We start from the raw sequence: 24,027 nt of genomic DNA on the forward strand, positions 1-24,027 counted from the left end.
TGTCACATCTGATTTAAAACACTACTCCTTCTCAAAAATATACATCTTTGACAGATCTGTAGAGGAACGCCTGCGCTTTGAAATTTTTAAAGTGCAGTGTTTCTTTCACGCGGTATCTTGTGATACCATTGGGCTTCTCGCGAAAACATGAATTTATCAGGCTATGATAAGTGAACGAGGCCTACGTGTGGAAAACGTGTGGCTACAGGAGTTTGTTTTTCACCATGGATGACTTACATCATATTTATAACAAGACAAATACGCTTTAAGCATTTCACCATGCTTTGAACCCAAACTATCAGTATTGACACTACGATAACTACTAGTATACAAAGATCAGGACGAACAAACTGGGCCTCATTTGTCCGTTGGTTGAATAGATACTTTCAACACGTTTGGTATTATCATAAACATCGATACCTATCGCCATTCAGAATATCAAATCTAACATTTCGTAATATTTCCCCATGTTCTATAAATGCGGAACTTTATTTATTAAGACTTGTGTGGTTGTCATGGTGACATCTAAGCATGATAGAGCATGCAGAGATGTTCTTTCCCTTTGTACGGTATCCATGGAAACTGAAAACCACCATGTCGACGACTGCTCATTACCTTGTCATTGGCAGCTGTCTTAACGTTTACAACATCGGAAACTTAGAACTGACCTGAGACAGTTTTTAAGCAATTTGGATTCGTCAGTAACAAAGTAAGAGCATAGCATTTGAGAAGTTTCGTCGTTCGCCCTATATGAATAAGTTCGAATGTCTCTCTGTGGATCATTTAGAAAAAATCACTTTGCTTGACGTTTGTCAAAACAAATGGACAAGATACTATATTTTTATATATAAAGCACTTGTCATATGAATGACGTTGTGATATGTCAAGTATTAAAAAGAAAAATGAAAATTTATTTTGGCATTACGGATAATCTACACATCCTAATAAAGCGCAATTGTAATTTCACATTATATACATAACATAAATGTACGACAGTTTTCGACGTAATTACAGTACAAGTGATTTAACTCAGATAAATAATTTTAAACATGTAAAATTACAGGAAAATTTTATAAGATAATTCTCTGGCTGAAAGACTAGTTCCATGGGAAAAGATTATAGCTTCGCTTTGTGCTGAAAAGCAGTCCATTTTAGCAGTATCAGGGTTACGCCACGCTCACGTTTGTTTCCGAGAACCTCAAGTGGTCAGAATTTAACAAATGTTACCAGCCATAGATCCTTCATCGATTCCATTAGAAATCATATTTTCTTCACCTGAGAAACACTCCAGGAGAAGTAAAACCGGTATTAATCTGTTAAAATTTGTGTTCAGACCAATAGTTGTATTACCAAGTAGGGGATATCGATGCAGTACATAACAGTTTTCTATAATATATTTTCTCATGCATTTGTGTCATTCAAGTCCATATAATGACGACATGTTCCAACATGCGTATGTGATACTCATGCGATGATGAGCAAGCGACACTCACACACACACACGCCAATGCAGTTCACTTCCACCGGGCATTGCAATTTATCTTCTGCAGCTAGACTTGATCTACTGCGTGTGTCACGAGCTGTGTGGTCGATGATTGGTTCTCTTCTACGTGAGATACATCATCAGGTCTCAGTGGTGTCAGTTCAGTTTCCTGGTCTGTGTTCCCAGACTCTGTAAAAAGAATTATGGAAATTCTAACAAATGTTGTATGACATGTAACAATATGCTATATTTTTTGTGTCCTCACTTCCTAATAGAGACATCGCTCATTTGCTTCAAAAATACATTTTGCTAACATGCACGTTCGTGATCGAAATATGCGATTGCAGTGTTGTAAGCGTGACTGGTAAGAATGAAATAATTGGCCACCTTCGGCTGCTTGTGCGTCATCCGAATCAGATCGCCGTCGAAGCCTCGCTGGGCATTTCATCTTCGTCAAGATCATCATACACAGAGTGGATCCAATTGTGATGTACACTATGCTTCCGATGCTGTATCCAATCCACGAATAATCTTTCGTGTACAGAATTGCTGACGAAATACAAAAAATACCCTTACTGACAAATAACAAGTTTGTGCTAGAAAGTCTAGTTAAAAAGGCTGGTAGATTATTTTAGCCCCGTCCATCTCTCTCTCTCTCTCTTTCTCTCTCTCTCTCTCTCTCTCTCTCTCTCTCTCTCTCTCTCTCTCTCTCTCTCTCTCTCTCTCGGCTCTCTAACGTATGTGATTATGATGTTATGATTGTCAACGAAGTCGGGGAAAGTTTATTAATATACATCTCAGTCAGTCAGTCATGTCAGAAAAGACCAATATGGATGCTAGTAGACGGCAGATGGAGAAAGCAGTGTTTCTAGTCCTTATGTAGAGTCGAGCTTCATTACCTTGAACAAGCTCACATCTCGATGATGAGTGAAATATTTGTCTATGATATACGCCTACTAACCGACAATCATTTCTATGTCTTTTAGAAAACAGAACTATATGCAAACATAGTTCAAACTATGCAGTGAAGTTAAGTGAAGTGTTATATCACGCTGGCACAGAATACTCACCGAAATCACATCTGTAACCGGAATAAGAATCTTTGCACATGCAACGTCCTTGGTGGCAGGTACCACCATTGGCACATTCGGGGACACACTCTGTCAAAAGAGGGCGCTCGTGTAAATCATTCAATGGAGCTATCAAAATAAAACGTTAATCTTGGTGGCTGTCATCTTATCTGATGTTATGCTGTTTCCCAATACCAAAATCATCGCATTTAACTAATACGGACAAAAGATATAACTTTGATCATATATGTATGATCTTTGTTCAATAAAAGAAGACATTTTCTCATTCTTCTCCATGAAGTATTATATAATATTGAAGCACAAACGGACTCATCCTTGCCAACACACACATTGTGTAGAATATCAAACGCTATTGTTGACAAATCAACATATATTTCAGACTGGAAATTAAACAACATTGGACAGTGTATGCTATACAAACGGGTTCGTAATCACAATAACAGTCAATGCAAAAGTTATTCAGGAAATTTCACCAACTTAACAATAACAATGTTCAAAGCCTACACAATACAATGGATGCAGCGTAATACATTGTTACCTACCGGAGGTGCTGTATTCACAGTACTCGCCGGCATATCCTGGTAAACAGAAGCAGTAACTCCCTCTGCCGTAACAGTGGCCCCCATTTTTACAATCGCTGTGTTTTTTGCACACAACTTTTGGTGAGGAAAGAGAAATGACGTAATAATATGTGGTATCTGGCTGCACTAAAATACTGGATCATGGAAAGGGGACTGGAGGAACTCAGGGGGTTGGAAATTTTGGGGGTAGTAGAGGGGGACTGGAAGGTTTTGCTCTGGGTATATTACAGGGTTATCTGAAAATATTTTGGTTCCATCATTTTCACACTCTCAGATTGTATGGTTTGGTAGGCAATTCATTAAAAAATTAGGAACATCTTTATGACATCCAACGGTATTATTAGTAATAATTAAACAAAACCTGGAACCATTGTATCGCATTTCATAACTTGTCTTTAGAAAAATCTAACACTGTAATGCCATTGAATTTTCAAATGAAAAACAATAGTTAGACATTGTAATAAGGTAGAAGCTGTAACTCTTGATATGTTTTTCAATATTTCCTTGCGATGCATCTAATACAGTTTCTTGCTGTTTCCTCCCAGCATGTTGAAACACACAATATTCTGTCAACAAAAACTGTTATGTAAAAACTATTGTTGAAAATTGAATCAGAATCCAGACAGAAAGTCATTTGTCAGTGATACAATTGCACAGCACACACAACCAGGCTGTGTTGGCGAGCTGAATGCTCCCCTCCCCCTTTCACCAGTATTTGTAAATGCACCCTTACACAACACCTTTCACTAACACACTCGGCTGAAATATTGAGCTAATTTGCATCGTTTCGGAAGCTTTTAGCCAATTTGTTGACTTAAGCCCATAGTTCTTATTGAACTATTTTTAAACAGCCAATAATGTAGAAAATATCACTAGTTTCAGACTCCTTAAGTTGTTGTGAATGATGTCAAACTACCAATCAGATATAACCTTCCGAGCCGCTGCACATTCCGATATATATTCGAAGTAAACGTTTTGAAAGGTTATATTTTCATCACTGTACGTTTCCAAATATGGTCATGTACTGAATATTTCGATCTCAAGGACGAAACTAAATCTTGTACAGAAAGTGACGACAATGACGTTGTTAGGAACTGGCATTTCCGTTTGAGAAATAAATAGATACAAAAAGTAAGTAAAAACCTACCGCATACCTGATTTCGCACCTCCACATGCGATGGTCCCAGCCACATTAGAGTCTGCGCAAAACCTCCCATCATAGCAAAGCGCTGTTTGGCTAAGGCAAAAACCCTCTTGACATACGTGATACCCAATCGGACACTCTGAAAGGCAACAACATGTACATGGGTAAGTTTCAAAAGAGATCTTGTGATAATGAGGTTCTAAGAGAGTACCATGTAACATTTTTTTATTAAAAAGGCATTCAGAGAGCATGCTCTACCTTTCTTCGCCAACATGGATGAATACTTGGCAGAGAATAGAGACTTCTTAGAATTTCCTATCGTCAGTTTTACGTACAGACCACCTGATGTGGAATCGATACGGTAGAGTTGTGTAACGCCATCCCACGTGTACACCAGACTCGATACAGACAGCAAACCATCGTGAATGGTCAGTGACGTATCAGAAGACGTTGCCAAGGTTCCACTGCTTTCTGCGAAAATTTGATAATTTTTCAGGATGAAGAACAAAAATATGATAAGGAGATGCGACTACACATATAGATATACAGCAAACACAATGGACTGAACCACATCTCATTTCATAGAGAGACTACACATTTACCATCACTTCACAGATCTATGTAAGTATAAAAGTGAGTGATGGACAAGCAATAACATTCACCTACTTCTAAAAACAAAAGGCCAAGCAAACGTTACTTTATTAATTACAATCACTTTGCGTTGTGAACGATTCCATAATTGAAGGATTTCTTTCTTTACCTTTTGTACTGACGTCGTGCCCCGGAAAATTAGTTATTAACAAACGGATTTGATGTCTGGCTAAAGCCTTAACCATCCATATGTATGTGTTGGGTCCGCTAAGTTCACGGTCACCAATCGACTGCTGGATTGTTCCTACAGGATTTCGGTACATATCTATGTATCCTGTGTATGAAGAAGACGATGGGAGAGTGTTGTTTTCAGAATTGCCATTTCGATCTCCCACATCTGTCTGTATGCCTACCTGTCTGTCTGTCTGTCTGTCTGTATGTCTCTCTCTCTCTCTCTCTCTCTCTCTCTCTCTCTCTCTCTCTCTCTCTCTCTCTCTCTCTCTCTCTCTCTCTCTCTCTCTCTCTCTCTCTCTCCTCTCCCTCCCTCCCTCCCTCCCTCTCTCTCTCTCTCTCTCCCTCCCTCCCTCCTCCCTCTCTCTCTCTCTCTCTCTCTCTCTCTCTCTCTCTCTCTCTCTCTCTCTCTCTCTCTCTCTCTCTTCTCTCTCTCTCTCTCTCTCTCTCTCTCTCTCTCTCTCTCTCTCTCTCTCTCTGGCTTATTGATTTACTAAACTGTAGTTAAGATGAATTGTTTGTACAACTATAATCCTTGGATACAAAAACGTGCTTACAGTTATAAATTCTTGTATTAGAATGAATAAGCATTAATATTTGTAAGACATGGTAACATCTTAAGATATCTTACCTGTGAAGGAATATCTGTCGTCTGAAATCTTTTTATGTATAAAGTCGTATTGAAACTTAAAGCCACAAGCATGACGGACATTATCTTTGTGTACTCGAAATTCAACCGTGAGATTTGAACTCATTGACCTGTAGGTACTGAATATTTTTGTGCAATACTGTTGAATGAACTTGCTACCATCATAGATCTGTAAATTAAATGAGAAAAGGAGCACGAAGATATGAGATATCTGACATTATAGCAAATCTTTTGAAAAGGAGGACATTTCCCAGATCACTATAAATGTTTCCGACTTGGTTTTGTACACGTTTTCCAATAATAAAACACTTTTTTCAATCCCAATCAAAGCAAGTCAACTGTTGACAAGATAACAGAAGTGCAGCTGTCCATTGTTTTTAAATGAAAGTTAATTTCAGTGAGTAAATTGCTGACAGGTAAAACAGATAAAAATTCCATATGCATTAGTCTACTTGCTTTGTATTTGTCACTTAGTTCACGTGGTCAATATGATCACGTGATCATGGTCATTTGTACAGTGTGATTAAATGTAGGCCTCAATGCATCAAAGTTGACAGTAGTCTGTTTATTTATGGTTTTTTTATCAAGTTGTTCATTTATGTATTTATTTCTTTGCTTTTGTTTAGTAAGTTTATTTAGTTATTTTTGGCTATTTTTGGCGCGTTTTCTTATTTTTTTCCCATTGTTTATTTGTTCATTTTATAATTCACCCAATTATTCCATCATGAAGTAATATATATTGACATTGCATCATGACACACGATGGGCAAGATTGTAACACAACACCAAGTGGATCATTGAGATAGGATATCCATCCTAGATATAAATACATTACATGATGAGAAGCTGAGTTTACCAACTGCTCAGAATTATTTTCTGTAACCGTGCCTTTGTAAACTTCATTTTGCACCTTGCGTGGTAATAAGCAGTACTTTAAAATAATTCAACTTTTACCCGAGAAAAAATGCATTTAACTATTTACGTGACATGTGGACAATATGTACAGTCTATACAAATAAAGGATGTTTATTTATTTATTATTTATTTATTTATTTATTTATTTATTTATTTATTTATTTATTTACTTATTTATTTATTTATTATTTGAATTAGGCTCTCGGCCTCAGGCTCAAGGCCTATATAAGCATAAAAGATATCAAAAATTAAATATTTTGGCAGGATTATGTGCAACTTAAAAGAGATTCACTATCACAAGATCCTCTAAAATCATCACAATTCACAGTGTACTGTGTCTAAAGCAAACCAAGAAAAAAATTCACGAGGTGTATACTTACAGAAATTTCTTCAGAGCATTTGAAGTCGTTGCTTAGTTGCCCCTGGGTCATGAAGTCATGAAACCGCAGTTCAATTGTTCCCTTATCTAGGTTTTCAAATCTGTAGGTGCAGACATACGGGCCTCCCGGGAAAGGATTTGGAAAACCCGGTGAGGTGATGTATCCAGGGAAATTCGTGATGTGTCTATCTTCGCAAACTGTTGAAGAGTTAAGAAAAATGAGATTACCTTAAAAGCAATCTCTGGATAAAATGGATATATTTGCAGCCACATACTTACAAAGTTCGACGTCGTACGTATTTGTGCGCTTGTCGCGTTTAGTAGTCTAAGAAGACAAAATCAACACCCCTGTTTATTTTTCTGGTAGTATAGTATCAGCGATACAACTCATATGTTGTACTTTCGGAATTCTGAGAACAATCGTGCACCGCCTCAACAACAAAGTACACTAACCCCCTGCCCTGCTGCAAACAAACGCAAGAGTCGATGATGCTGCACTACCAGGAACTCGAAGACCTGCAAGAAGATTTCAGTTTTCACATTCTTTCCGATTATTCTGATTATTGCAAAGGTACTCACAGAAGGTGACGCTTACCGTATGTGCCTACACTCACTGACCATAGAGACGCCGCTACGAGCAGCCAGGATATGTACAACAGCCTCATCCGGGAAGTAGGTCACATTGCCAACATGGTTCAGGATTGTGGTATCTTCGGCCTGCTAAATTTGAGAATAGTGACATGGGGTGTCTGTATTCTTATGGGCGAGTTAATTCAGGACCCCGATGTCTAAATTTCTAGATTATAAACACGAAGGTAGTAATCCATCGTCCAGTATATATCATTAACAAGTATTTCAGATGTCGAAATTTGATGTCATAAACCCTTCCTTCTTTTTTAAGATACTAGACACCTCGGATACAGATATTTTGACTCTAAATTTTTTACAGTATTGTTCTTATCGACCGCTCCTGTGGGCTCATGTTGAAGCTCTTCGAAAAAAAATAAATATTCACTGCTTATTTTTATGAAAATCGAACATTTGATTTTTTCCAAATAGAGTTCACACAGGGATGGCGGCCATTTTGAATTTCAAATATCGGTAAATTCAAGGTAATTTGTTTCTCTGGTACAATCATTTTGCACGGTGACCCCTGATTTGTATTGTTGATTTTATAGAGAATGGTTGAAAGTTTGCTATAGGAAGGCTTGAGCGAAAGAATGTCTTTACCTTTCGAGGTAAATACCTAAGAGGACCAGTAGCTGTAACTAGACTGTTACAGTAGTTCAAAGTTCTTGTTCTACTTCTCGCAAAAGCATGTTGAAACATCAATTAATTATCTCGTCAACACAGCTTCTATGCAGGTAAAATGCACTTTTATTGTTTACATTTTAGTTCTAGTCCGGATCAGAATTCACTTGTCAACAATAAACGGTGTAGTCTACACATGTACAGGCTGAGTTGACAAGCTAAATACTGTGTATCTTAACATACTTTGCGGAGTAAAGTAAGAAACTGCAGTTGACTTAAAAAGTAAAAGTAGTGAAAATAGTTACAGCTACTGGATCTCTAAGACGTGAACTCGATTCGGAAATTTTCTTGATTCGGGACAAGACAAAATGGCGTCAACAAAACAATGAAATGATGGCAGAGTCTTTTGTAGTCTGAGAATACCATGGGTATATGGTACGTGCAAATATTGGTCAATGATATATCCACCAGCCCGGAAGTGTGTGTGATATCTGGCACAAGTTCCCTCACATCGTCCGTCAGTTCTTCATGGTATCGCTTGAAGCATTGCAGAAGTTTGCTACCTGTAGACAGTCCCTATATATGACAGTGTAGTTCATATTGGGTCCTTGCATATAAAACAATATGTCTACTAAGTTGCGTCACACCAATATATACGTTATCAATATTAAGACAAATGCACTGATATTTACCTGTGACTCTGCAAAATAAATTCTGTACACAACAGCTGTGGTTACCATACATGCAAATGGTGTATCCAGGCATACATCTTCCAAAAAATGCAATATTTAGCGTGTACACGTCTAGAAATATTGCGATGAAACCAATCGTCAGGTCAATTATCAGGCCACGCCAAACAGTGCAAAGTCCATTCTAATGGTACATATGCACGCATGCGTCAGCTCGTATAAATAATTTCATAACTTCTGCGCAGTCAAGACCGTGGATGTAATAACGTTGCACTAACTTTATAATCCACTTTGCTATTGAATAGGGTAGCTATGAGCAGAAACCTGTTGACTTCGGACTTCAGAACATTACAGTAACCAATGTTCAATACATTTTGACCTACTACATATCGCCATATCAACATTTCAATGTTCAGACCACAAAGGTATGAAAATCTCCAAAGATATCATTGATTAGTGTAAAAAGGTGAAGTATTCTTAAATGTTTGTAACTAAAGAGGATGAGATTTTTTATATCTCGTTGTACATAGGGTAAAAGATATCTATTACTTGCATAGATGAGACTGTTTTTACGATGTCACGTATGTAAGAGAATTATTTTTTATGTAAGAGAAGTATTTTTGTGTACATTTTTGTACCGTCAAGAATTACAGCTAGATGTAGAGATGGAGGTGAAATAAACTACATTGTTTTCCTAACTTTTGAAAATAACAATTTACGACAATGACATCGTATTATACGTAATGTCAAGAATATGACTCAAAATGTTTAACAAGTGTAAATCAGTGAAGTTTCGTGTGCGAGTGTTAAATGAATAAATGTGACCGTATTTTGCTTTTTAGACCTTGTTTTCAACTTGGGTTTGACAATGAAATTTAAAAAGCCGATTCACCATCAGTTCACGATATCAAAACTACGTATACGGCATCGTCTGTACACACTTTGAAATCTGATTGGATTGGTTGAGAGATGCTCAAGAAGTGTGAGACAGCGATGGGGCATTTCATAATTCTAGTTTTATGGAGTATTAAAGAAGAAGAAAGACAGATCTGTCCATGACGTACTTGAGAACGTTGCCTTATTGCGATTGGGTAATTTCTGTACCGTGATATCATTCCATAGATAAAACCTTAATTTTTTAATTTTTTCTCCATACTTTGGCTCGCTGACAATGAGGTGATCACCTTCTATAAGCATACGCGGGAATATTCGCACGAGTTGCTACATACAGGAGGAATATATTGGTTTATCATGAAACAATTTTTTGTTTTACTTACATTTACTTTCACAAAAGTAACGTCTTCAAAACCAGCGAATGTTATTTGGGTTCTTTATTTTGCTTTGTTTTTTTCACTTGTTTAGCACTGGCGTGACGGTGAGTCATGGCCCCTATCAAGTGTTAATATAAGACAAGTGTCCGCAATGAGTGTACTTGCTGCGTAGTAAGCTTAACACCGATGTACCCTGAACAGAAAAAATCATACTTGATTTCGGACTGCGCTATCAACAGGTATAGTGCGTTTCAGTAACTATACTATTAAGTCTTAAAACTATTCACATCTTATTAGCTATAAAATATAGAACAATCAGCAACATATCGAGCATATTATATTTTACAACTTCGTCAATTTTTGGATGGTAGAAGACTAGAAGAAATTTATGGCTGGCCGAGCCCCGCATGGAATCATGGGATGTGTGTCAGGTTCACCTTGACCTCAATATGGCGACGAGGGCACCGACGTGATGTATTCGACTTACAAGCGACACATTCAATAGACGATGCTCTACATGTAGTTCTTATAAAGTGAATGCAATCGCGGTGCTATGCTCTGCTACGCGATCGCAGAAAGGCAGGTAAGTGTTCACAGACGTCATAAATTATCTGGATCATACATCTGATACTAGTGTCTGTATAGTACTGTGAGCGTGACACTACACGTCTAAGCTTTAATCATAGGAAGGGACTGAGGCAGTCTTCGCTGTGTCGTGTGTTGCTGGTGTTCCATCGCTGTACTAAACGGCGATCATACATACGTTTAGGGGATAGCAACATTTGCGAAGTTATTTGCAAAATAACTGATTGTAATAGAGCAACGAAAGAATTGACCCTTTTGTCGCTTTGTTCCTTGATGTGGTAGTTACCATAGGAAGGTCAAAGGAGTAACGAAAGTATAAGGGCAAGGCCGTCAATTCGTGAGTAAAACAGTGTTACAACAGAAATAACACTAAAAAGTGTATTCGTCGATCTTACTGAAAAATGATATTATTTTAGGCCTAATATCTTTTTATGAATAAAAAACACACGCGTTTCTGGTTACTCTAGTACCTAAGCTTATCCTATTTGAAATTCCTTGAACCTTTTTTCAGGTATGGTTATAACATTTTTTTTCGCTTTTTTGTTTTCTACACTATTTTCTGAATACATATTAAAAGAAATACACATGACTCTTATTATATTTTTCCTTTCGAAAATATAAGGGGTAATAGCTGTCACTATTTGCAAAACAAATTGACAAATGAATTCTAGTCCGGAATAAATTTTAGTTGTCAACAATTGCTCGTCGACCATTACACACGTGCAAGCTGGATATAGTTGTGTTAAGCCTAGGGCGTATAAACTTTGTTATAGCTACAGTACGTGCTAATAGTGTGGATTAAAGTAGCTTGAGCTAGCCGATGTAAACCATCAAAGTGTGCACTTGAAATATATTCTCTAACAGTGACGTCAGTCTCATGTTCAATTGCATGACCTGACCGTGACATTACGTGGGATAACGTTTCGCAAGACTGCAGCCTCGATGAAAAAAAGGGTTTCACTTTTTGTGCAGTTGATGGAAGGTCATTCTGATACATCTCAAGGTCAAATAAACAAGTTACAGTCAATTAGTACAAAGTAATGATACTCTCCACAACGCAATCCCTTCGACATATTCCATCGGTGAAAAGTAGTTCAATTGGTGAATTTCGCTGTTAGAGTCGGTATATGCTTTCACTTTTTTCCAATTCCAAAGATATCTTCGTGATTGCATATCGGCACATACGTCGACGTCTGAAGACATACTTTGTTCTCATTGACTGGTCATGGTTTTGTTGTGCGAGTTGTATTAGTGATGTTATGTTGTCCTGTGAGACTATTACTCAATGCCTTTTAAAGATGAAGTGAGTGCAGGACGGAGAGGGCGTTAGTGGCGTTTTTCGAAATTCCTTACAGCTTTATAGCGATGATTTACTTACAGCAATTCACTCTATACATTGTTTTGTCTTTTAGTTTGGAGGTCAAGATGCTGAGGTTACGGATCAGGACGCTACTGTTTATCTTGATTCTTTCAGTGATTGCTAAACATTCGCATTCGTACGGTAAGTCAGTATGTGAGACTGAATACTGAACGGACTGACCGGTCGACTGTGAAAAGGCGCACGCTCTCAAATCCCGGCTCCCCCTCCTCAGGTCGACTCAACAGAGTGACGGATAAGTCGCGGTTTGGCGGACGTTTTCAGCCCTCCCCCTCCAGCACGTGAACTTATCAGGGGCAGTGAAGGAGGAATATAATCGATGGGATAATGTTAGGAGACAAAGATATTTGGTAAAATAATTTTAACTTTGTCAAGAACACATAATAATAAGGAACATACAGGAGAAAGTGACTCTGGCAGAATAAAAGACGTAACGTAAAGGGAACAATGGCTATCGAATCTTCTCGGTCATAAATTGCGACATTGTATTTGTGCGAAGATGAGATTAAAGTTCACTTTTAAAATAACTAGCATCTAACATGAGTCAAACATTGAAGTGGTACAAGTAAAATTTCATCTTATGAGCCGAATGTGTTACATTAATCATTCACAATAGAGTGACACTGGTTTTTGTCTCTTAAAAGGCTTTAATAAGGTTGCATTCCAATGAATTAGTTTATGAGCACAAATTACTTTAGCAGATATATATTCCATCCATATTTTCTTTCCTCATCAGTTTGCCAGACTGTAGAAGCCATAGCCGAAGATGGCGGGGCCATCATGGCTCCCAACTTTCCAGACCCGTATCCAGACGGACCATACAACTGTACATATGTCATCACCAGTAATAACGGTAGTGGGGTGTTGTTAGAGCTTACAGATGTACTACCACAGTACCAGCTGAACCTGCGCCGCTCTTGTGGGCAAACCATATTTGTAAGTCTCGTGGCTTTTTACAAACTGTCATGAAATTTCTGACGAGGACGATGATGATGATATTTGAAATGATCCCGACACCGATCGTTATCATTGTGTTACATTGATCCACATTGATTGATTCATCCAGCTGAAATTGAGAATTTGAAATAGGGCGACGTAAAATAAATTCTTTGTTTGCCGTCCGCGTGCGGGTAGGTTTTTTTGGCAAAATCTGAAAAACAAACAGGTCGTCTACTCGAAAATACGGCGCGTTGTGCCCTCCCTTTGTTCGCCATGACACATTCTTAGTGCCATCACGCAGCGGTTTACATTCGCAAAAACGCGTACGCTGATTTTGCATATGAAAAGCTGTTTAGCTGGTGGAACGTACTGTCACCAAAGTTCACTATTAGGTTACTCAGGGTGTCATACGATATGTCGATCTGTACGGTAAAAATCAGAGACATACTGAGGTTTTTGTGCTTTGTATGAAACTTTATAACACTGTAAAATAAAGTCCGGCAGCGAAAATGAGCACCAAAACTGGGACTTTTACTAAAACGTACTCTTTAATGTTATGTTCAGTGACAGTGAGTGACATTCATGTTGTGGAAAGACTGCAAGCAATGAAGGTCACGAGCAAACTTTGGTGTCAACGGATCCAGTCTTTGAATTATCAATGAACACTGACTTATTTTTTAGGTCAATAAGCTTAAAGTTACTTGTCCGTGGCCGCCAACCCTCTCTGTTGGTGAATTTTTTCCATTCTGAAACGACTGTCAAGAAGCGGTTGGAGCGAGTTTGACCACGGGAGACGGGGGGGGGGGGGCAGGGAAAAACAAACATACAAGCAAACAAACAAACAAATAAATAACCCAGAAAACCAAAAAAGAAACAAAAATACAAACAAGCATACAAATACACATAATAAAGAAATATGTAGACAAACAGAAACAAATAGATAAAAACAAACAAACATACAACATAATAGAGCGTTGAATAAATAACAACAAACACAAACAAATAAACAAATAAATGTATACACACACGCTTATATATATATATATATATATATATATATATAATAATATATATATATATATATATATATATATATATATATGTATAAGTAGTATTTTTTGACACTTAAAAAAGGACGATATGTACTCAAAGCTGCAAATTTGATCAGCTACCCACTCTTCTTACTTCAAAAATTCTAGTTGTATGAAAGAAAGACAACTACATACTTTGTTATACTCAGTAACTTTGCAGTTTATCATTTTGAATTTTCAGGTTTTGAAAGAACACCTTTTTGTTCTACGCCAACATTTTGAAATCCATAGTGTACAGATTGTCATAACACCTATGACTATTAGTTTTTTCTCGTATTGTTTATCTTGTTACATTGTCTTGGTCTGCTTTTACTCATGGTCTCGTCTTGGCTTGCTGAGAGGGTACTGGTAATCTTCAATTGACTACACGAGATGTTCAGAGTTCGCTGGTACTACATAGACTTAAGCTTTGGTCGTTCTGTCCTCCTGCCCTGTCTGTTGCATGTTTCTCTCTTGTCTTATTTTAGAATGGGATTTTAAACGTAAATTTTAAGGCTTGGCTCAGATCATGCGATAGATATGAATTAAAGATAAAATTATGCGTCCAATCGTAAACATAAATACAGGTCTCGATCTTAAATTTATGTCACAATCAATATACAAATGTCACTGAGACACGCTGCAAAATTGAACCCATTACGTGAAATTCTTAGGTTGCTCCATTAAGTGTTGACTGGCTTCATCATTCTTAATATAATTCAAATATATGAATTTCTTATTGTCTTCAAAACTTCATAAACATTCTCGTAATATGTAATTTGAGATCTTGTTATTTTAATTAATAATTTTGCTGGTGCCTATGACCAACAAGCGCATAAACCTACAAACAAACAATCTTCGTAACACAACCAGTTGATTACTATCACAATGTATGGTACATTATGTACTGGTATAGTGTTTATTGCCATTGTTTATTATGATGGAATTTTTGTTCAGACTCACAGTCACCTAACTCTAAGTATGTTTGTTGTACTTATACAAGCACCAGAAACATTGTAACAGATACTTATGGCCCATAAACTGATCATGATGGGAAAGTTAAAGTTTATGTGTGTTTTATTTTTCCTGGCTGACCGTTAGGATTTCAAAAATCCAAGGACGGCAAACAAAGAATTTTCTTTACACGGTCTAGAAAGAGTGAACACAAATTGAATCCAGACTGAAAAATATTATTTAGCCGTTGCTTCCATCAAAATGCCAATTTTGGCTTAGAAATCATAAATGTGGTTACGTGGAATTTAGCATAGAATGTGTCCCTCGATTTCCTGGTTATTTGGAACTCACAATTCATGTTGGTTTTCAGATTTACGAACGGAGAGGCAACGGAGTAGACACCCAAATAAACAGTGTTTATAGCTCATTTCATGAAATGTACCATGCCAGTACGACAGACACCATGGTGATCAGATACGAAGTTCAATGCCCTAACCTGTTCCAGTTGTCGGGTTTCAAAGCAAAGTACTCAGCGATTTCCATTTACGAAGCTACCAACCTTGGAGAATATCATACAGGTAGCGTCAACTTTGATTTCTTCCTACAAAAAGACATTATGGTGAGATTTAAAACAATTATTTAGCAGTAAAAGTTGGTCGGTTAAAGACAAGTTACGTTAGTACTACTTCACATTTTAATCGGCAGAATGAACAGAGGAAAAGTCAACGTTACCATTAACTGGTTATGATTCTTGACTGTTCACGGATACGAGTAAAATGTTCAAATTAGATATAAATGTTATACATTTGAATGATAAGCAATCCCTTTGTCAAAACTATTAGCTAGCTGCAATAATTGTAGCCTTGGTTGGCCGTGGGGCTTGGGCTTCTGTCGTGCGGCTCGTGCCTTGCCCAAACCTAGCCGCACCACAGAAGCCCAAGCACCACGGCCAACCAAGGCTACAATCATTTCAGCCAAACTATTAGCGTACTACGACCAATGTAATCATTGTCCGTGCATATATCCTTAAATTTTCTGATACTTGTATGTGTTGTGTGGAACTAAGAGGCCGCCCTGTACTTAGCTAACTTTAGCCTTCATCTCAGAGCCATGGCGCTAGGTGTGTATGAAGCAGACTTGAGTTCAGGCCATATGACACTATTTTGGCGACAAGTTGGCGATGAACATTGACGCTGTGTTTGAAATATGTTTGAATCTATAGGTCATGAATGATTCAAACATTTGTAGGTTGATGATGTCCAATCAGTAAAACAATACTACATTCTTCGTCTGAGAACACGATTGGAACTAATTTGGGATAATTGGATCTTTATATTTTTCAAATTTCTCAACCGTGGTAGGTGCCCTGTAGCTAAATGTTGCAATTTTACAAATTACTCATAGAAACAAGTGTATAAAAGAAAAGCAGATTAGCTTACATTTACAATTTAAACCGCCATCACTGCATCATCCAATTATCCCACATTCAATTGTGAAAGGAAATCGTGATGTTTCGTGTCGGATCACTGTTGGCTAGTACTGACTCTCAGCTGAAGCATTTTCAGATGTATTTATTTCCATTCCTGTGAAAGGGTCCGTTGTTTTTGAAACCTATCCTGTCGACATCAATATTGGAGGCTACGAGGAGTATGGTGGTGGAATCAATAAGACATATAAAACCGTGAGGGTTATTAAGGCTGCCCCGGATCACATCGTGGCGTTCGCCTTTGGCCACTTCAGAAATAGTAAGTAATTATGATCATAGTATATGGTAAGGAGTTTCGTCGTTCATACCAATGTGGCATTACACTGGTCCAATAATCATTTCCATTCAAGGTAATACATTACCAGGTCCATGGGACATTTGTGATTTACAAACACGTTACATGTTCAGTGAGTGTCACTCCCCAACCCGTAGTGCGAGGTGGCAGCAAGAGAATACCACTGAAGTATAAACGTTGCCGTACTCTACATCTGATTTTAATCAGATTTGGGATTAGATTGAGTACGCCCCTGAACATACTTCCCCATTGTCCAACAATTACTGAAATTAACATAAACTCCTGTCTTTTCTGACACATGAATGGATATCGACAGTACTTTGAATTCGCTTAAAGGTATACAGTCACCTGTAATCTAAATATGCCCATATATGGTCAAAGGTGCATCCCCTGGTATTCAAAATGCTCATGTGAGGGCGCTGTTTTAAAAAGCGGCCACCCGCTTAAAATCTGTGATTGGATTCTCTTTCCATGGTAACTGCGGCAAAATTGGAACAGGTGACAGTATACCTTGTATACTTGTATACTACTTGTATACTTGTCGCTTGTATTCAGATTTTGGCCGTTTCCTACAAGAACTGTCATCAGAAAGGCTTGTAACTTTCCACATTTTTCCTAGCATGGCTTTGTTCAATCATGGCTCCTTTAGTCATCGATAATCCTAAAAGAATATAATACTTGGCGCTGAACAGGTGATTCGCAATTAATGATGTAAGGTGTGGTATGATATGTGCAGACCAAACGAAACTGCAATGACTGTGTGGGGATACACTTGTGCTCAGTCTAATACTCTTTGGTAACTAGATTCGATCTATACGGGCCACAGTGAAAATCATTAAAGGAATGAAATTTTCTTAAAAAACGTGACAGAGACAGACAGAGACAGACAGACAGACAGACGAGTTAGACTTAAAATTTGACATGTCGCAACTTTAAATATGCAACTTGTTCGTTTATTGTATTACCTATTTTTAAAGACCAGAATTTGGCCAGCTGATTTGCCGATAGAACTTGCCGTTAGACTTGGAACTGAGGTCAAAATTCACTTGTTTACTCGTTATTAATTACTGTACAGCAACTGGTGACATAATTCTCGAAGTTCGAGACGGCATGACGTCAGAATCCCCACTACTTGAACTATGGACTGACCCAATGGAGGCGAAAACGGTGTTTTCATCTTCTAATTATCTTTACTTTGTCGTTACAATGAAGGGATATAATATACCTAAGTCCTACGTGTCTGCTCTACCATCGACAGGTATACGTACATTGTTGTTTTAAACTGCGGCAATAGAAATTGCTTGATGAATAACCTGTGAGAATGTATTGTACAGATGCCGCTTCCACGTAGCCTTGTCAAAGCATATGACAGGGTTACCGAACGGCTGACAACATTATTGACGGGTTATTCTTACTCGCTGAATTTGCAATTACTGAACTTGGAATTGTAAGTTGTACAGCATCTGAAACCAAGGCCCTTGTGCCAAACTGAAACCTTGACATTTCTACAAAACACTGACAAGGCTGAAGTGGCTAGCATTACCATATTTTTAAGACGCTCCACAAGCGTTCTATGTCCAAAGACGCAATATAAATGCCTGTCTTTTGATGAAAACTTATACATTGAAAATTCACTGGTCACAAGACAATGTGTATAGACGTTTGATAATATTTCAGAGAAGAGCTATACAGCTGAACCATGAATCATGTTGTACACATTGAAAAATATATGAATCGCTGAGCATGCATACTATTTATTTATTTATAGTCGACATTGTAGAAGAAATATGCACTTTTCAGTGTTGGTATTTTGATGTTTGTTGTAGGACCATGTCCCGTCGGTTACTACAAATGTGCTACCACCGATTATTGTGTAGGAATATCTTCGGTTTGTGATGGGTATAACCACTGCGACGATTACTCGGATGAGGTATATCCGTCTCTCAATTGTATCAATCCAGGTGAGTTGGTCAAAAATAGCGTGGAAATGACGGTAGCGGTGGTAGTGATGATGGTGACGACGACGACGACGACGACGACGACGACGATGATGATGATGATGATGATGATGATGATGATGATGATGATAGTAGTAGTGGTAGTAGTAGTAGATCATTTTATCATAGTGACATGAGGAAAAAAGACCTCCCAGCCCAATGGGCTTATAAGTCACTTTATAATTCAATATACAGTACAGAAGTACGATGACTATGATGATGACTACAATGATGTTGTTGATAATGACGACGACGACGACGACAACGAAAAGGAGGAAGTCATTGCCATAATCTTAAGCATCAGACAGCGAATTGATAATGGTAATGTTAATGGCGGTAGTTTGCCATGAAATCATGATAATTTCCTCTCTACAACCTGAGTGACATTAAGAAAAAGAAAAGTGAATCGGACAACGTGAATGCAAAGTGAAAATCAGCAATGCAAGAAAATTTATATTAATCTCATATGCAAGAAAATCAAGAAGGGAATACGGACACTTTTGCAACTTGAGAAAAAGGTCGTAATTTTTCCGTTCGAATTCTTTGACTCCACAGATACCTGTGGACAGCATCCTTTTCCGTGTGTCAATGGTACGTGTGTAGGTGACGACTATTACCCTCGGTGCGCATGTCAGAGCGGTTACAGGGGTTTCCGATGTGAATACAAAATTGAAGGTATTCATTAATACATTTATCAAACACTTAAGCCAACATAACGCTGTTGTTTGGCAGTTGTACAACGGTTGATTGATTGTCTATGTCTACAGTCTGTCTTTTAGTTTGTAGTTGTTTTCCGCAGCAACATAAACGAATGACAAGAATTCACAGCATGTCAATGTCAATATCAAACAAAGTCCGCTGATAATCCGTGATCTGAAACTTGCTTTGAAAACTGATATGCATCGAACACGTCATGACAGCGTTGCTTTTTTGAAATGAATAAAATCATACTTTTCGTTGAACGCCGCGAGGATGAAACACACGGCCTGAAAGAAGACATCGTGAAGAAGAAACTTCCCAATGCAATATTCGTGTCATATCGAGCTCCAGCTGTTTGAACGTGATTCACTGATCAAAACCACAGACAAATAGAGAAACTGTTTCTCTATTTGTCTGTGTCAAAACGTACACTCTGTTCCCAGCCCTCAGTTCTTTTATGTTTCTTGAGACAGTTTGTCTAAAACTTGTGAAATTATAAGAAATGACAGTTTGAATCCGTAAGCGGCAGATGTACACAGTTCGTAGAAACACTCTGTTTTCCATACCCACTCTTCCGGCAATCACTTCTCGGGCGCCAGTCAAACAAAATAGGGACCAACTGTTTAAGTCAGCAGATATGTCCTCGCTACCACAGAGGTTGTAGCTTACACCACTATCATCGAACATTTACGCAATCTAAGATTGCAATTTCAGTTAACTTGGAAAGCCAAAAAATGTAAAATATTTGTTTTATCGGAATCAATGCTTCCTTTATAGGGTGTCCAGCTTGTCTGAACGGGGGAACATGCAAGGATTACTGGTGTTACTGTCCGTACGCTTATCGAGGGTATACATGTGAAATTGAGCGTGGTAAGGTGACATACCATGGAGACAGTGCTATTGATCACACTCCCTGGTGCTTAAAACAAAGTTCATTTCTTGAAATTCTCACGTCAAAAGTTAATGCGTTTGGCGTGAAATTCGTGTGGTGCATTTGCTGAGCGAAAACAACGCGACAAGCGTTTGCTATCTCCCAAATGTGTGCAATATTCAATTCAATAAGTAACAGAACCTAATATGCTATATGACTTTGTTTGTTTGGCGCAAGCCGAAAGAACGGCCGCTGCACCATGGTTAAATGTTGTTCTAGCTATCCCTTATAAAGCCATATAAATTACGTGCATTTCCTTCAAATGTTCCGGGAAAAGGAGTTAGGTCTGCGGAAATTCGGTCTCTCTTTAAAATTTATAATAGCAAAAGTTTGGAAAATAATGCGTGACATTTTAAAGTGCGCAAAAACGTGTAGGGTCGGAGGGATTTTATTGAACCCTAACTCATCATATCATCCTGTACGTTGTCGCAGATGATACAAACATATCTGAACGATTTTTTTCCAGAATGTGACCCTCCTTGCCAGAATGGAGGAACGTGCGATCTTTCTTCGTCATACAATTTATGCCACTGTCCGCCGGGCTTTTATGGCAGAAGTTGCGAAAATGAAGGTAATTCCATTAAAACAAATGCAAGGCCAAATTTATCTCGTCTTTTGCGCTTGCTCGATCATAAACGCGAAGGACTACCGACTGAGAGTCGACGCAGTTGGCATCTAAACAGAAGATTTAGTAGTTTCATACATATACAAACGAATAGAACCTTTTAAAATATAACGTATATACAATAATCGACTGTACGAGTGTAAATAATATTGGGAGAAAACGATTTTGTAAGGTGCACTTACCAACTCTCTCTCTCTCTCTCTCTCTCTCTCTCTCTCTCTCTCTCTCTCTCTCTCTCTCTCTCTCTCTCTCTCTCTCTCTCTCTCTCAGAATCAAATCGTGATAAAAGTGACGAAAATAGTAAAGGCAAAAACATCAAGGTCTTCTTATCCATATTCTTACCAATCCTTGGCGTCTTTATTATCGGCTCGGTGCTTGTCCTCTGCTTAGCTAGAAAACAAAGCAAAAGTCGGGGAAGCTTGAACATACCATCGATGTCTAACACAGGGGACGGAACAAATATTCCTGATGGAAATGACGTCAGCGTTACCTTCAATACACAGGGCAGCGGCACTTTGGACGTACCGCTCACCCCTCCGCCAACTTACGAATCCGTTGTGACGCCGTCAGATAATCCATCATCCAACCTGGGCGACGAATCCTCCGTTACCCGGAATACTGCGAAACAAGGTGGTACAGAATCAGAATCGAAAGAGGGTCGAGAATCGTTGTAAGATAAATATGATTCCATCCGGAATTTATCAGAGTACCTGCAGTTATCTTGTTCTAGTTGTCTTATGCACATTTCTATGGCATTGGATATCTCATACAGACCAGAAAAAATCCTCTTAATCAAAGGACACAGTTAAACCATCTCTATATCCGAAAGGAAACAAACTTACAGGTCATAAATTGAGCTGTCCTAATGACAGGTATATGCAATGTAAAAATATAATCATTTTCATCATTTTCATAACATGCATACATAGGAGAGAGTGGCTAACTTTAAGACCCTTCTACGGTTGATAAGAGGAACGTCTCCATCCTGAGTAAAGCATTAGGTATCCTTACATCACAGATGTCACGTGACTTTTACTGGCGTGATCTTTAAGATGCACACTAACTAATGTCAGCCAGGCCTGCAGAGCTCTTTTATGTATAAGTCCAGACAAGCGTGCTAAGTCAATGCCAAGTCACTCGAGCTCGCTCATCGAACCTGTCTCAAGAAGCTACTCCATTGGCAGGAGCGTCATCCGCAGTGCAGTCCAAATTTGGAAAGTCTCCCAGGCAGTGCGGTAAGTGGGATCAACAACAATGGCTTCCAGCTCTTTAAAAAAGCTGTAAACAGTGATTTAAATATCATGATGTTACTGAGAAACTTTACTACTATTCTAGGCTGCTGTGGACCACTTACGGGTCCTTTCTTTACTCTTATAGTCCTTTCTGTCGACTGTATTAGTTCATGACGTTGTCATGCCTATTGTGGCTGTTGTTCACCTCAGCAATTTATAAAAAATAATATAAATACAGCAGTGAAGATAAAATGTCCTCAATAGGATTTAAACCGATTTTTCGAAGGTTAGTATTCCGCGGTTGAGCCAACTTTGTACTCAATACATTTAATATGTAATAATGACACTTTAACTGGTGATGAAAATGATAAATTGTGTTTTCACTTGTACTTATGTAACTTATCATTATAGAATAATTTCCCTTTCTCTCGGCATTTTTTTTCTATATACAAAAATACGGTTTCACTTCCCACTGCAAAAATCACACCGCTATTGTTCATCTCGTCGTCACAGCGTGATGATGTTAACGCTGACAACTGAATTTCAGTCAGCACAAGGATTCCGTTGTAGACAGTAACATTGCATATTGCTCGCCATACGTTGTGTTGGCATGGTTTATAATTCAGATTTCAGCATATTCTTAGGAAGGAGAATGCTTATCTTATTGAACAAAATAATGAAAGCATCGTAAAAAGTGATAGCTGTAGTCCCTTTCAACAAACGCCAACTGCAAATGTCATATTATCTAGCTTCATTCAAAACGATATATTTTGGTTTCAATGTATTGTGAAATATACCTCTACTTACAATTTGATCGTACATATTTATATTTAAGTTACAACAATCACCTCTTCCAATGTTGCGTATGTTTTTGCTACACAATTTTCTTTACCTACTTCGATATAAATAATTATTTCAAATTATATTATGTGTATATCAGTATTTAAAAACAGAAATAATTGACAGTGTACTGAAAGCGGGATGACGTTTTGAATAGCCATGTGCACTTGTACATACTCGTCAACGTAATAAAATTCTGATGCTACTTTTGAACTGTGTTAATTTCATGCACAAACAAGGAGTGTCATACACAAACAAGACACCTCATACTCCATAGTGCTTCATTCCTTACGATCCCATTGCACTCTGGTTTTAGGAAAATCTCAAAATGATATTATACGTTATGGAGGAAATCCGGGTTCAAAGATTTGTTTCCAGCATGCAGGATTAATGGCGATTGTTGTCACACGGCACATTAGTCGTGTGAAACAATCATGGCATTTTGATGCTAAATTAACGCTAGGACTCTTTGCTTGGTTTGTTTAATCTCGCTGCAGCTAGCTCGAGCACATGACAAATTGATGCAAGTTATTCGAAATTTTCAACATTTAGGAGAGTATTTTGTGTTGTTTCTGTGTTAGAGCCATTCTGCGTAAATCGATTGACTGTTTGGTACGAAATGTTCCTCAGAATGACCAGAAAAAAGCAAACAATTTCTTATGAAATTTTACAGAGTACTGTTACAGTATGAATTCAGAGTGAACAAATTATTTATAAAATC

At 38.0% G+C, this 24,027-nt stretch overlaps 3 protein-coding genes across 7 annotated transcripts in view; 2 read left to right on the forward strand and 1 right to left on the reverse strand.

Annotated features, from left to right (window-relative positions):
• Window positions 1-24,027, forward strand: part of LOC139135890 (actin nucleation-promoting factor WASL-like) — a 570,409-nt gene that overhangs the window by 206,289 nt on the left and 340,093 nt on the right. The gene's annotated exons all lie outside the window — the stretch shown is intronic.
• Window positions 891-9,193, reverse strand: LOC139135862 (uncharacterized). 2 transcript variants are annotated; one of them, XM_070703610.1, is made up of 11 exons: window positions 9,008-9,193; window positions 7,660-7,784; window positions 7,066-7,262; window positions 5,753-5,939; window positions 5,060-5,224; window positions 4,558-4,770; window positions 4,310-4,438; window positions 3,117-3,230; window positions 2,554-2,643; window positions 1,871-2,032; window positions 891-1,672 (listed from the first exon to the last, which is right to left on the reverse strand). In XM_070703610.1, the coding sequence occupies exons 2-11, from the start codon at window positions 7,727-7,729 to the stop codon at window positions 1,551-1,553; spliced, it is 1,449 nt and encodes a 482-aa protein (XP_070559711.1). In that variant the 5' UTR covers window positions 7,730-7,784; window positions 9,008-9,193; the 3' UTR covers window positions 891-1,550. The 2 variants fall into 2 exon arrangements, with proteins under 2 accessions (XP_070559711.1, XP_070559712.1); XM_070703611.1 differs by having other exon boundaries at window positions 7,660-7,781; window positions 9,008-9,190.
• LOC139135865 (uncharacterized) lies at window positions 10,694-22,992 on the forward strand. Of its 3 annotated transcripts, none has more exons than XM_070703615.1 (11): window positions 10,694-10,858; window positions 12,273-12,361; window positions 12,975-13,174; window positions 15,572-15,779; window positions 16,794-16,946; window positions 18,058-18,240; window positions 18,809-18,943; window positions 19,535-19,654; window positions 20,456-20,548; window positions 21,076-21,180; window positions 21,505-22,992. In XM_070703615.1, the coding sequence occupies exons 2-11, from the start codon at window positions 12,286-12,288 to the stop codon at window positions 21,906-21,908; spliced, it is 1,677 nt and encodes a 558-aa protein (XP_070559716.1). In that variant the 5' UTR covers window positions 10,694-10,858; window positions 12,273-12,285; the 3' UTR covers window positions 21,909-22,992. The 3 variants fall into 3 exon arrangements, with proteins under 3 accessions (XP_070559716.1, XP_070559715.1, XP_070559717.1); XM_070703614.1 differs by having other exon boundaries at window positions 10,722-10,858; window positions 16,767-16,946; XM_070703616.1 differs by lacking the exon at window positions 19,535-19,654 and having other exon boundaries at window positions 10,725-10,858; window positions 16,767-16,946; window positions 21,505-22,986.

This window comes from Ptychodera flava, chromosome 6 (assembly GCF_041260155.1).
Source record: "Ptychodera flava strain L36383 chromosome 6, AS_Pfla_20210202, whole genome shotgun sequence".
In the NCBI taxonomy this organism is placed as follows: Eukaryota; Metazoa; Hemichordata; class Enteropneusta; family Ptychoderidae; genus Ptychodera; species Ptychodera flava.